At 40.9% G+C, this 12,397-nt stretch overlaps 1 protein-coding gene across 1 annotated transcript; it reads left to right on the top strand.

Annotated features, from left to right (window-relative positions):
* Window positions 1–502: 502 nt before the first annotated feature.
* Window positions 503–11,920, top strand: KLHL42 (kelch like family member 42). Its single transcript, XM_030460938.1, has 3 exons — window positions 503–1,398; window positions 8,215–8,408; window positions 11,407–11,920. Exons 1-3 carry the CDS (start codon window positions 503–505, stop codon window positions 11,856–11,858), a joined length of 1,542 nt encoding a protein of 513 aa, XP_030316798.1. The 3' UTR covers window positions 11,859–11,920.
* The last annotated feature ends 477 nt before the right edge of the window (window positions 11,921–12,397 follow it).

The following is a 12,397-nucleotide window of genomic DNA, read 5'->3' as shown; positions in this document are numbered from 1 at the left end:
TTGCCTCTCACTGCCCCCAGGACAGAGGACTCGCTCCTCCTGCCCGCGTCCCTGATTCCCACATGAGCTTCCAACCCCCCCTTCCCGGCACAGGACCCGCTGTGTCTTTGGGAGCAGACAGCCCCGGCGAGAAACGCGGTGAGGCCCGGGCACCGCCTGAGCGCTCAACATTGCCTTTTTAGGGCTTCTTTTTCTTTCCTCCCTGTGTTGGCTTTATTTTTTTTTTTTTTCCCCGAGTCCTCCGCTTCTTCTCTCCTTCCAGGGACGGAGCAGGGGCCCCAGCACAGCCTCCCTCCCCCTGCCATTGCCCTCCCTCCCTCCCTCCCTCCCTTCCGCAGGGCCCGACCAGGCCGGGCCTGGTGCCGCTGGCTCCGGTCCGCTCCGCTCCTCCCCGCCCTCTCTGCCTCCCTCCCAGCCCGGCAGCGGCTGCTGGGGCGGAGGAGGAGCCTTCCGGCAGCTGGGAGCGGCCGGGCTGAAGCTGAGGCAGGGGAGGGGGTGAGCGATGTCCCTGGCGGGGCGGCGGCGGCAGGAGGAAGAGGAGGGGGAAGGGGAAGCAGGAGAGGATGGGGCCGGTGCCGGGGAAGAGGTGGTGCAGATCCGACTGGGGGACAAGTGTTACCCCGTGTGCAAGAGGAAGCTGATCGAGCAGAGTGACTATTTCCGAGCCCTGTACCGCTCGGGTATGCGGGAGGCAGGGCAGGGCCAGGAGGAACAGCTACTGCGCGGGGGGCTGAGCGCACTGGGTCTGGAGCTGGTGCTGGACTTCATCAACACCTCCTGCCTGGCCAGGCTGGAACAGGAGGAAGGGGGCGAAGAGGAACCCCCTTTGCTGGAGGAGCTGGTGGAGGCCGCTTCCTACCTGCAGGTCACCCCCTTGCTCCGCCTGCTCCTCTCCCAGGTGAGGCTGGGCAACTGCTTCGAGCTGCACCGCCTGGCTCAGGTCTATGGTCTCCAGGACTTGCAGGATGCCTGTCTAGACTTCATGGCCACTCATTACCATCAAGTGCTGCGGAGGCCTGATGCCCGGCCACATCTCCTCCTGCCCCAGGCTCTCCAGCAGCACTTGAAGGAGAGGCGGATGAGGGGTACCGCCAGCCTGGTGGCCATCGGGGACTTCATGGGTGCCTCCTCCTTGGGCCTTCCTCTGGGCTGTCACCCTCAGGTGGAAGCCCCCTGGTCTATGCTGAGGTATGATGAGGAAACGGAGAGGTGGCTGCCTCTGGCCAACAACCTCCCCCCTGATCTGGTCAATGTCCGAGGCTACGGGTCAGCGATGCTGGACAACTACCTGTTCATTGTCGGGGGCTACAGGATCACCAGCCAGGAGATCTCAGCTGCCCATTGTTACAACCCTTGCCTAAACGAGTGGAGTCAGCTGGCTTCAATGAACCAGAAGAGGTAACCCCTGCTCCCCTGAAACACATGCGTGTCCATGTATATTGTCAAAGCAGACCCTGCTGAGTCCCCTGGTGGTGTCTGGAGTTGGTGTGATGAGAAGTTGTCACCTCTTGTCTCTGTGCCATGAACCATGCGTGTGTCTCTTGCATCATCACGTGGTGGGAAGGACCACGGCGCCTGGCGATGGCTCGGCCGTGTGCCATGGGACTGGCCTGGCAAATCTTGTCTTTACTGGCACAGTCAGCCTGCTGCAGCCTTTTTCCTGCTTTGGGGTCCCCTCTGCATGGCACAGGGAGCTGCTGTGACAAGGGAAGTGTGAGGAGGATAGGACTGTGTTGTGTAAATGCTGGTGGTTAAGGCCTCAGCTGGGGGAGAACGTGAGCTGGGCATCAGCAGAGGACTGCTACAGCTTTGCCACCATGTGTGATCATTCACCTCGCTATGAAACAGCAGTGGGCTCCCACTTTTAAGTTGTAGTATGCAAAGATCCAGTCTCTTCGACCAGCTTTCTCACTGGTAGCAGAAATTCTGCATAAAATAGCAAACATTATAAAAACAGGAAAGATAAAATTCTTCTACTTCCTTTGTATTTTAGCTCCAGTACAGTAAGTGACAAGTTTTCCTTCTCTAATTGGCAATGTACAGTTTATCAGAGCTAGAGGTGGCTGAAAAATTTTAGTTGGAGCAATTTGTCATAGATTTATAGTTTCATAAAAGTCTAAATGTTTTGCAGGCCTTTATTTCAGTGAAATTTTCTCCAGAAAAATGCCAGGAAGATTGTGAGAAATTTCTCACTTTATGAGAATATTTTTATCTGGAAAATTTTAATGTTTTTGTCCATTTTACTTGTATCCTTTTGGATTGTTAGTTTGACATTTATGTTCAAGGTAGTATTCAGAAATACTTCTGTAACTTATGTTTGAAAGAATAATAGACATGTAGCCATAAGGGAGACCCAAGAAGAGAGGCCACCTCCCTGTCCAAGGTTGTGGCTGCTCTACCTTAATCACCCTGCAGAGGTGTGCAGCAGGGTGATTACCGAAGCAAAGCCTTCTATTTCACTGAAACAAAATGTTTCTATTTCTCTAGTGTGAATTTCCTCATTGTTTCCATTTTAGAAAAGTGCCTAATTTTTTTTCTTCTCTGCCAGAATCAGAACTACAACAAACAAGAACAACATTCACTGTAGAATGCAAATTGTCATCTTCATCTAGGAAATTCAAGAATCATTTAGAGACCCCAACCACCGGCATAAATGCTTTATATATATGGGTTGGGTAGTATAACTGCAATTTATTACAGCAAGTTTGCCAGATAAAACCTCTAAAAACAAGTGTTTGGCCTAAAATGAGTTATTTCCCTTTCACACGTTTTTTTTACCCTCCACTTCCTGTTTTGGGAGAATTTCTCTGAAATGGTTGCCCCCACTATCAGTCATAAGAATTGATTAGAAACCCGGGATATTTCTGGCTTCTTGGAAGGGTGTGAAGAATAGCACCTTGTAAAATGAGTGTTTACTTTTAAACACTGCAGATGGCATTTGCTGCAGGCATACTTCTTAGAGCCTGAGCCCTAAGTGTTCCTCACTGAGGCCTGTGGGATCTGAGATGTTTTAGCTGGCCTATCCTCAACCTTCCAGCCTACATGAGGATGATTCAGAGCACGTTGGCCTCAATAGGAAAGGATGATGAGGAAGGCCCATACAACATCTCCTATGGAAATCAACTTAAACAGAGAAGTGCCACGTTGCTTAAGTTATGAGGTTTTGGCCTTTGGACTTAAAAAAAAAAATCTTTTTCAAGGCCCTTTTTTCACCTTATGACTTGGCTGTTCAAACTCTAGTTCAGCCTTTTATTCCCCACACTTTTCCTTTTTTTTCTAGGATATGTAGTCACTGTATCTGAAATAAACTCATGGATATTTTATAGTTATATTCATATTTTCAACAGTACTGCCATAGCAACTTGATCTTTAGGCCCATCACAGGTGACAGCAAAGTGTTCCTTAGCACTGAATTTTACATTGGCAGTTTGTGGCAGAAAAGGACCATAAAAATGGATGGTTTTGGAATAGTATCTGTTCTTACTTTTCATAGTAGTTACTGAAGGTCAGAAAGAACCCAAGATTGTGTTTGACTCTAGATCGCAAGGTAGCAGCAAGTCACTATGTGGCTCCCTGAATGATAGTCAGGGGAAGTTCTTCTCATGGAAATGTCACAAAGCATGTTTTTGACTTAAAAATCTTCAACAAATCTCAACTCTCAAGTTATTAATTAATACTTTTTTTTACTATCTGATGTAACATTTCAGGTTTCTGATTACTAGCTAGACATTTAGTGGCCAAAGCAGAGGAAGAGATGGCCTGTGCTGTAGGAGCCCAGAGCTGGAAGATTTTTAGAATCAGGGAGTTTCATTCTACACGAAAAGCCCTGATGCCTGCTTGCTTGCCACACTGATGTGCTACAAATAGATCTCCACTTTGCTCAGCATTGTATTTTTAGTTTGTTATGCTGTAGTGAAACAAGCAGGGCAGTTGCCCAGCATGCTGCTTAGAAATTACTGTGTCTGTCTGCCAAATGAGTTTGTGTCAGCTGAGATATCCCATCGATTAATTTTTTTACTTGCCTTGAGGGAAGGTTCTAGTTCCCATGGAAGATGGTTTGACTTCAGATGGCAGAAGTGTCTAGATTTGGCCTATATGAATGGAAGCATGTTAACCTCAAGACAAGGCTGAGGAGTTATGGAAATAATTTTGCTGATCTTCTGCTAATACAAGTTCTTTGCCCTCAACAAACCTTTGTTAATTCCAGTATATTTAGATCTTTAATTATTTGTATTACTATAATCTGGAATCCCAGGATCCTGATTCTTTACGTATGCATAAACAAAGTAGTACCAGTTTACTTCTAAGTAGAAGACAAAAGCCATTAGATATATACTGAATACTTTGCAGTCATTCTGGATTAGATTACAGTTCTTACTTTACAGATGAAGAGGTCTTTTATTGCTGTAGTCTCAAATTTGTTCACAACAGCTGACTCCTGTATATTATTCTTGTGATACCCACATAAGCTTGAGAAAGTGTTATTCCCTATTTATGCACATACAAGGGAGATAAAATATTCAGGCTCACATAGTGACTGAGTGACTGGAATTTCTCTTGGCTATGTGGTGCCCATCACAAATAGTCCATAACAGCTCAGTTTCTAGAATTAATGCTGTACTCAGAATAGTGTCTTCAGAGAACAACCTGGCAATTTTTTATTTTTTTTTTTTTGGTGACGAAAGCTTCATGTAGAGTTTGCCCCACACTACTTGTGGACTTTGGGGGACAAGAAGGTGACAAACACATTGGAAAGTGTTCCAGTAATGCCCTTAAATACCTTTGTGCACTTTTCATTAAGTTGGCACTATCAGTTGAAACAATGTACTCATAGGATTTCTACTGCATGTGCCAGTTACAGCTGTAGATTCCGCTTCTTTTTTCCCTCAGAACATTCCTATTTGGGGCAGGTAAGATCTTGTAAGGCTTGGAAGATCTTGTAAGTCCCTGGCTGGGGTTTTACACATGCAGGTGGAACATGGTTCTGGTGAGCAATCTGTGCCTGAACTGCTGCCACTCTGAGGACTCTTACAGGAATATAGGAGGTGCTCCTGGGAATGGTAATGATTTATAAGACTATCTGAATGAAAAAAAATATTTAAAAAGTTAATACTTTTTTTAATTCAAAATGTGTTGGAGGAAAATAGACTTTTAAAAAAAATTAAGATAGGAATATTCATGTCACATCAGAAATATGTCACACCCTTCTAAACCTAAGGGTTGGATGTATTGTGCTCTGCATACTCATATAAGGAATGTGAAAAAAAGTGGTTCATGCAACAAATGTAGATGCTTTGGAAATGCTTTCATGATTCTTCACCTCTTCTTCACCTGTTGTGTTTTAACTCTAGAATAAAAAATTTGCCTGATTTGTGAGAGATTCTAAGGTTTAAGTTGATCATTTGGCTGGAAGGGATCACAGTTTAGTTAATCAAAGCCTCCTGTTCTACAGCAGGACCAAGCTTAACCTTGCAGGTGTATGCCTATGGCTGGTAACACAATCCAGAGCAATGCACAAGTTGTTGCATGTTGTCTTGTATTCAGAAATATAGGCCCTCTGACCCCCAGATCCTGTGCATTTGTATGTTAAGTTTTTCTTCCTTTGTGCAATAGTGTTTTGCATTTCATTCATTATTGAATGAAAACTGTATTTTGTACTTTGGTAAAACCCCAGAGCTCACCCTTTCTTGTGTTCCTGGGGTCCTTCCAGAGGAAACAAGGGGCATGAGAAGACAGCTCATACCCAGTCTTGTCCCAGCTAGAAGCTTACTCACTCAGCCTGGCTTCTGGAAAGTACTTTTGTTCCCTCAGTTCAGATAACCTGCGGATGTGAGTCGAGTTCTATCGCAGCTGAATCTGACTGTTCAGCTCTCTTGTTTCCAAGCCATAGTCCATGGAACAGTTTTCAGTTGTGGAGAGCTGGCTGGTTCCTCAGTGCTTTACTTATTTCCAGCTGCTCCAACACATTAAAAGATTGTACAAACACACAAAATATTTCCTAATGCTCACTCTCCATGAAAACACCTGCTGTTACTGGCATGGAAAGGTGAATGGCAGAAGTTTCTCATAACATAATTAGACATTGTCCAAGCTTTCATATAAAGTGTTCAGGATACTTGAGATTACTTTTGTGTAAAATGAACCTTGCAGTGAATGTGTTCCATAAATCTGAGATACTTGCACTGAATGTCATCCATATTAACAAGTGTTGGAAGTAACTAAATGACTGACACCAATATAGGTGGCCTCCTTTTAGAATAATTAAAGTTGAAAGTTGTATCATACACCTTTCACCAGAAGGTTTTCCCTGTGCCACAAGGAGCAATTCAGAGTTTTGAAGGCCATCAAGCAAGAACTGTGCAAATTACCTCCATTCAGATAAAACAGTAAGATGCTACAATTGCAGGGTATCCAGAGAAGCAGACATGAAGTAGGAAACCTGAATTTTTAAATGTTCTGACACCGCACGCTTGTTTAGGTAATTCATGTCCTTTGTGGCCAAACTTTTAGCATGTTTAAAAAGTGGCTAGAAGATCTTAGAATAGGGAAACTTTGATGTGCATATGTGTGTGAAGTCTTTTTATAAGCCAAAAATCCTGCACCAGCTCCGTCATAGGCATAGAGTTCCAGACCTTGTAACATAAAGATTTTTAAGGTTTGCTTGGAAAATGTGTTTATATTTTGTGGTTTTGCCTCTCTGTTAATTTGTGGATTTTTTTTCTCCACTGTAACTTTTAGAACAGGTTTATAGCTTTGAAAATCATAATGTTTTGCAAGTAATTGTCCGTCTTTCGTGCCTACTATTGATTGGCATGTTTTCTGGATTTTTTAAGATGGAAAACATAATGCTGTAGAGAGGAGATGAACAGGGTGACCTGATGGTAAATGTCAGCAAAAAAAAAAAAAAAAAAAAAGCAATTAGTTCCTTCAAAGGAGCATTTCATTTTCCAAGCTGAATCAGGAAGACAAGAACAAAATGATTCCATCTGGAAACAAATTCTTTTTCCAAATATATTTAATAAAAAGAAATTGCAGGGCAGACTGCTGTTAGAAAGGGTTTATTTTGTCGAGACAAAACCCTGCAAAACTACTTAGCGGTAAGGTTTGAATCTTGGAGTCCTGCAGAGTGAAACTCACTTTACTGCTCAGCAGGCCGATGGAAGTCTACAGCACCAATTCAGTTTTACAGCTACAAAGCAGTTCCCCATTTGGTTTTATTATGAGCTGGTGCACACATCGAGTTAATCGAGATACTGCATGGTAAAGATCTCAATGTGGCCCAGCAATAGAGAAGGAAAAAATCTTTTTAGGCATCACGACTGTTTCTGAAGAGAGGAAGAACTCTTCTTTTATTAGAGTTCCTTCCATAGCTGGAAGGAGTAGCTGAGAGTGCAAGCCCTATAACTTAATTACTTCCTGCAAACCATTTGGTTTTGCCTGCATTGTCTTAGAAGTGTCAGACGTAAGGCTCCTGGTGCTTCAGTCATTGCCCTTTGCTGTGTGTAACAGAGCAGTACAGGAACTAAAAGAGCAGGGCAGTGCCTGTGGAGTGCAATTTATTTTGTTCAGCTCTGGGTGGAACATTAGTTTCCAGGTACACCTTGCATCAGTGGGATGGAGAGTGTGTTTAGTAGTTTGAATTAATATTTTGAATTGATGCTGACTAAGGTACAAGAGATTTCTGTTCACACTTTTGCAGAACACAATGCCATGTGTATCACTTTAGATTCCTGTTTATTTGGGTTATTAAACGTATTTTGTGTAACAGACTCACTTTCTTAGGCATTCATCAATTCTTGTTTGAGATGCCTGAAATTTTTCAAAAAATATCCTTGAGGTTTTTCTCTCCTAAAGATAACTTTAGTACTTAATAAAAGCCTAGTAAAAATGAGATATCTTCTGAGCACATTAGTTAACGAAGCATTTAGAGATCAAACTGTGGCAGATTGAAATCCAAAATAAAAATTTTCATCAGTCTCAGCACCAGCATCATTAGCATCCAGAACGTTGCTGGTTCCTGTCGTAAGTAATTACAGTGTAATTACAGAATTTTGGTCTTGCACAGAAGACTGCAGATGTTGTAATATATGAATCTATAGGATGACCTGTGGGTGATGTTGATGGGTATGTTGTAGCCTGGATAGGAAAATCTTTCTTTCAAATTTTTTTTTCCATCTATGCAACCTATTTCAATGCTGCAATCTTTTCTTTCAGGTCCAATTTTAAGCTTTTAGCTGTAAATGGGAAGCTCTATGCCATCGGTGGTCAATCACTTTCCAATGTGGAGTGCTATAATCCAGAAAATGACTGGTGGAATTTTGTGGCATCCATGCCAAACCCTCTTGCAGAATTCTCAGCTTGTGAGTGCAAGGGCAAGATCTACGTTATTGGAGGATACACTACACGAGGTAGAAAATTTGCTTTTACTTTTTTTTTATTAACTTGATTTCTTTTAAGCCCCAGATAATCTTCTTCTCTTTTTCCAGAAGTCTTTTTAACTGATGTAAAAAGCTGCATATAGTTCATTAAAACATGTACAAATAAATCATGGGTAGAAAATTGACAAATGAAACCAAAAAAAGATTAACTCTATCATAGAATGAGATTTTTTAATTTTTTCTTCAGTGTCCTACATGGACCCAGGGCTCTGTTATTCTGAAGGAACTGACTGATGGGTACTTCAGTGCTCAGTTTAGCTCTACTCTTTTTTTAGATTTTGATCACACTGTAGAAAGAGATGTCTCAACAAATAAACTTTGATTAATTTTTAAGTACTTGATTTAGACTGTCAGAAGGAAAAACATGAAGAAAATATCTACCTGAATTAGTATTTCACACGTATTAATAGGTGTCATTATCTTTTTGCTGTAGTGTTTCACAGGAAAATTCAAGCTATAGGTAAGATTTTTGATGCTGAAATAATTGAATAATTAATCAAAAGTTTAGACAGGAACCAGAACCAACATTTTTTACTTTATTTCTTTCTATACCCTGTTTTCTGAGGATGCTATACAGAGGGAAGGATTTGATGTTGCATTCACTTTGATGTTGCATTCACTCTTGACGATTTTTGTTTTCCAGTGGAAAAGCAAGTAATTAAGTAATTTAAAAAGAGCTCCCATTTGTTCATTCCTTAAGGACATAGTGCCATCTTTTGGGAGATAGTGCCATCTTTTTTTTTTTTTTTTTTTTTTTTTTTTTTTTTTTTTTTTCTTCCTGTCAAATGTTCAGTATCTATCAGAATTTCCTAATTTAAATTCTTATCTCTGGGTCTTTGCCCACTTTTATTAGTTTTAAATGTTTTTTCCTACTTGTGAATAAAAAAGAGAGATCAGCTTTTACCAAGAGTAGTAGAAGCAAAGCTAAACTGACATTAGAACAAGCTGTACCTTCTAGAGTCTGAGCAGATTTTAGCTCTGAACCATTATGAGGTTCATAAAAAGTACCCTTCCACTTCTCATGATCTGTAGCAGTTATGACCTTCAAAAGAATTTTGTCTGGTTCATTCTGAGACAGAACCTGGTGGCTTCACTGAGGAAAACAAAAGCTATCAGATCCTCTGTTTCCAAATGGAGAGCCGCACTGCCATGTGCTCTGCAGTGCTAGTCCCTTTGTTGTCCCCACTATAGGACCTGTTGGCATTCCTTGTATTCCCTGATGTCCTAGGAGCTAAGGATGTCCAGCACACAACACTTGCTTTGTTGAAAAGTCAGATGCAAGGGGAAATATCCTTGGAGACAAGAGATAGGCCTGAAACAGAGAATAATGGGAAGACTTGTGTCCAGAGCCCAGAGTTTCAGTTTTGTTATTTTATCTAGAGAAAGAGAAAGAAGATATAAGAAAAAAAAATTAAAAAGAATATGTAAGAAAAAGGTAAAGAAAAAGAAGTTATAGGGCTACAAATTTTTCAGTTTTCAGCTCTCACGTATGAACCTAGATCTTAATAGGTAAGTCCATGCCAGGAGCAATAATGTTCACGTTTTGTATTGGGTTATTTTTGTTTCTAGTGGATACCTAGAGTCTGGACTGAGCAAGTGACAGCCATGTCACACATCTCCATTTCTTATGCTCCCTCTCATACCGTACCACCATTTCCTGGGAATATTGGTGCAATGGATCCAGAAATGTTGGGATTTCTTTCCCCTTAATGAGTCAGAGAATGATGCATTGCTCCTAAACAAAGATCATATGTATGTACAGCTGTGACCAGAAATTTCACAGAGCATTGCTATGGTATTTTTCTTTTTTTTTTCTTTTTTCCTTATGTAATGTGGGTTAGGTCTTCAAGAAAGTAATGTAAAGTAATTAACAATGACTAAAACTCTGCCATCAGAGTGAAAGCAAATGCCAGAGCAGCACCTCCATAATCACGCTGCTAATGCACTTCATTCATGACAATCCAGTTATATTTATAGCTTTTTATTCCTGCATCCTTACCTCACTTGTCAGTGTGTCACTGTCTTCTGTTCATCTTGGGAGCCCATCTGGAGACTGTCATATGGGATAGACTTGTCATGTGGAGTAGATTTTATTAAAAGACCAGGTTGAAGTCTGTTCAAACCTGTTGCTGTTTGTGACTTGAGTTTGCATTTAAACTCAGGCCTCCAGAGACTGAAACTGAATTTACAAGCAAACAAGTCCTGTGCATTCTCAATTAAAATAGGGAAGCCTAGGACAGAGCCAGGCTCCCCACTGCATCATAAATCAGGGTTGTGTTGTAATACCTTCATAGAATGACAGTATTGCAAACATCAACTGAGTTGCCAATGAAGTTTAGATAAGACTTAAGCTTCTTTTCTGTGCCTCTGCCTGATGCTGTAGCACACTGTTCCTGGTTCTTAAATGATTTTGACAATAGGTATTTCTCTCTTTATGAGGTACTGAACATGTGGCCTTAGGTAACTTTGATTTATGGAATGAAATGCAAAGTATCGAAGTTAAGCTTGTATAATAAGTCATCAGTTGGCAGCCATTAATGAAGCTCACTGTCTTCATGATAACTTGATTTGTCTGCAATCTCTTTTGGAGAGCAGAGTATTGCTCCATTTCCCTTGTCATAAGGAATTCTTACATGATGATTGGAGAGAGAATTAAAAGCATAAGTTAAAAGGTAGGGGTTATTCTGCTAAAATCTGCATCTCCAGACCATTTATGTCACATAACGTGCCAGAAGGAGCTTAATTTTACCCTCTGCAAAGGAAAAGAACATTCAGACTTTATTGTCAAGGTTAAAGACTTGCAGTTCTCAATAATCAGTATTTCTTCCCTTGTCTGCTGTGTTTTTGCATTGTAATATGTCAGCAGTCTGTAATAATGGCTGATACAGTTTGTCAGGAGGAAGAATCTTCCTCCATGAGTACCCTCTAATGCATTTATTTATTTGTTGATATCTCTGCTCTGTTTCAGATAGGAATATGAACATTTTGCAGTACTGTCCCACTTCTGATTCCTGGACCAACTTTGAACTTTGTGATGTCCATGTTCGAAAACAACAGATGCTCTCTGTTGAAGAAACTATATACCTGGTAGGGGGTTGTATTCATGAACTTGGACCAAACCAAAAATCCGGCCAAAGTGAGGACGTGTTAACTGTGCAGTCTTACAACATTGCTACCAAAGAATGGCTCTACCTCAAAGAGAACACATCAAAATCAGGTCTTAACTTGACTTGTGCTCTCCACAATGACGGAGTCTATATTTTGAGCAGGGATATTACTTTATCTACAAGCTTGGAGCACCGTGTTTTTCTTAAGTATAATATATTTACGGACAGTTGGGAGTCACTAAGGCACTTTCCAGGCTTTGGACAAAACATGCTGATCTGTTCTATGTATTTGCCTGATGTACGAGAGGTGTAACAGCATTGGGCTCTTCAGCTCATTAATCATTGTTGGAAGAAGTATTGCTGCTCCCTCTAAAAAATTCCAGTTTCAGAATGCGATGTGGTTGCAGATATAAAATACTGATTCTGTTCTTTTAGAAAGCTGCAAAATCCAAAATGAATAGAAATGCTTCCAGAGTTTTAGGATTTCAGTTTACAAATGTTATTGTTTTGGATTTAGATTTTGCCACGTACTGTTTGCAATTTAAACGTAAAACTATTGTGATAGTAACTGGGAAAGGAATTCAAAAGGCAAAACTGATCAGTCTAGTTTTATTCTCCATCTTAATACACAGTGTAGAAGGCAAGCAAGAATTATGCAAGATAAAAGTGGAAATAATTCTTTACTTTATACTTCTATTACTTTATAATTCTATTAAGTAATAAGTTAAAGAAAAATTACAAAAGTATTTATTTATTTTAAAATGTAGTTTTTGCTCAAACTTTGTTCTGTCTAATGCACATGGTTTAAAATTATTTATGCTCTCACATTTTTGTCTCTTCTTCACTAGCAAG

The sequence above is a fragment of the Calypte anna genome, chromosome 1, assembly GCF_003957555.1.
Source record: "Calypte anna isolate BGI_N300 chromosome 1, bCalAnn1_v1.p, whole genome shotgun sequence".
Lineage (NCBI taxonomy): Eukaryota > Metazoa > Chordata > Aves > Apodiformes > Trochilidae > Calypte > Calypte anna.
The sequence above is the reverse complement of the archived record's forward strand: the minus strand, read 5'-3'. Positions and strand labels throughout refer to the sequence as shown.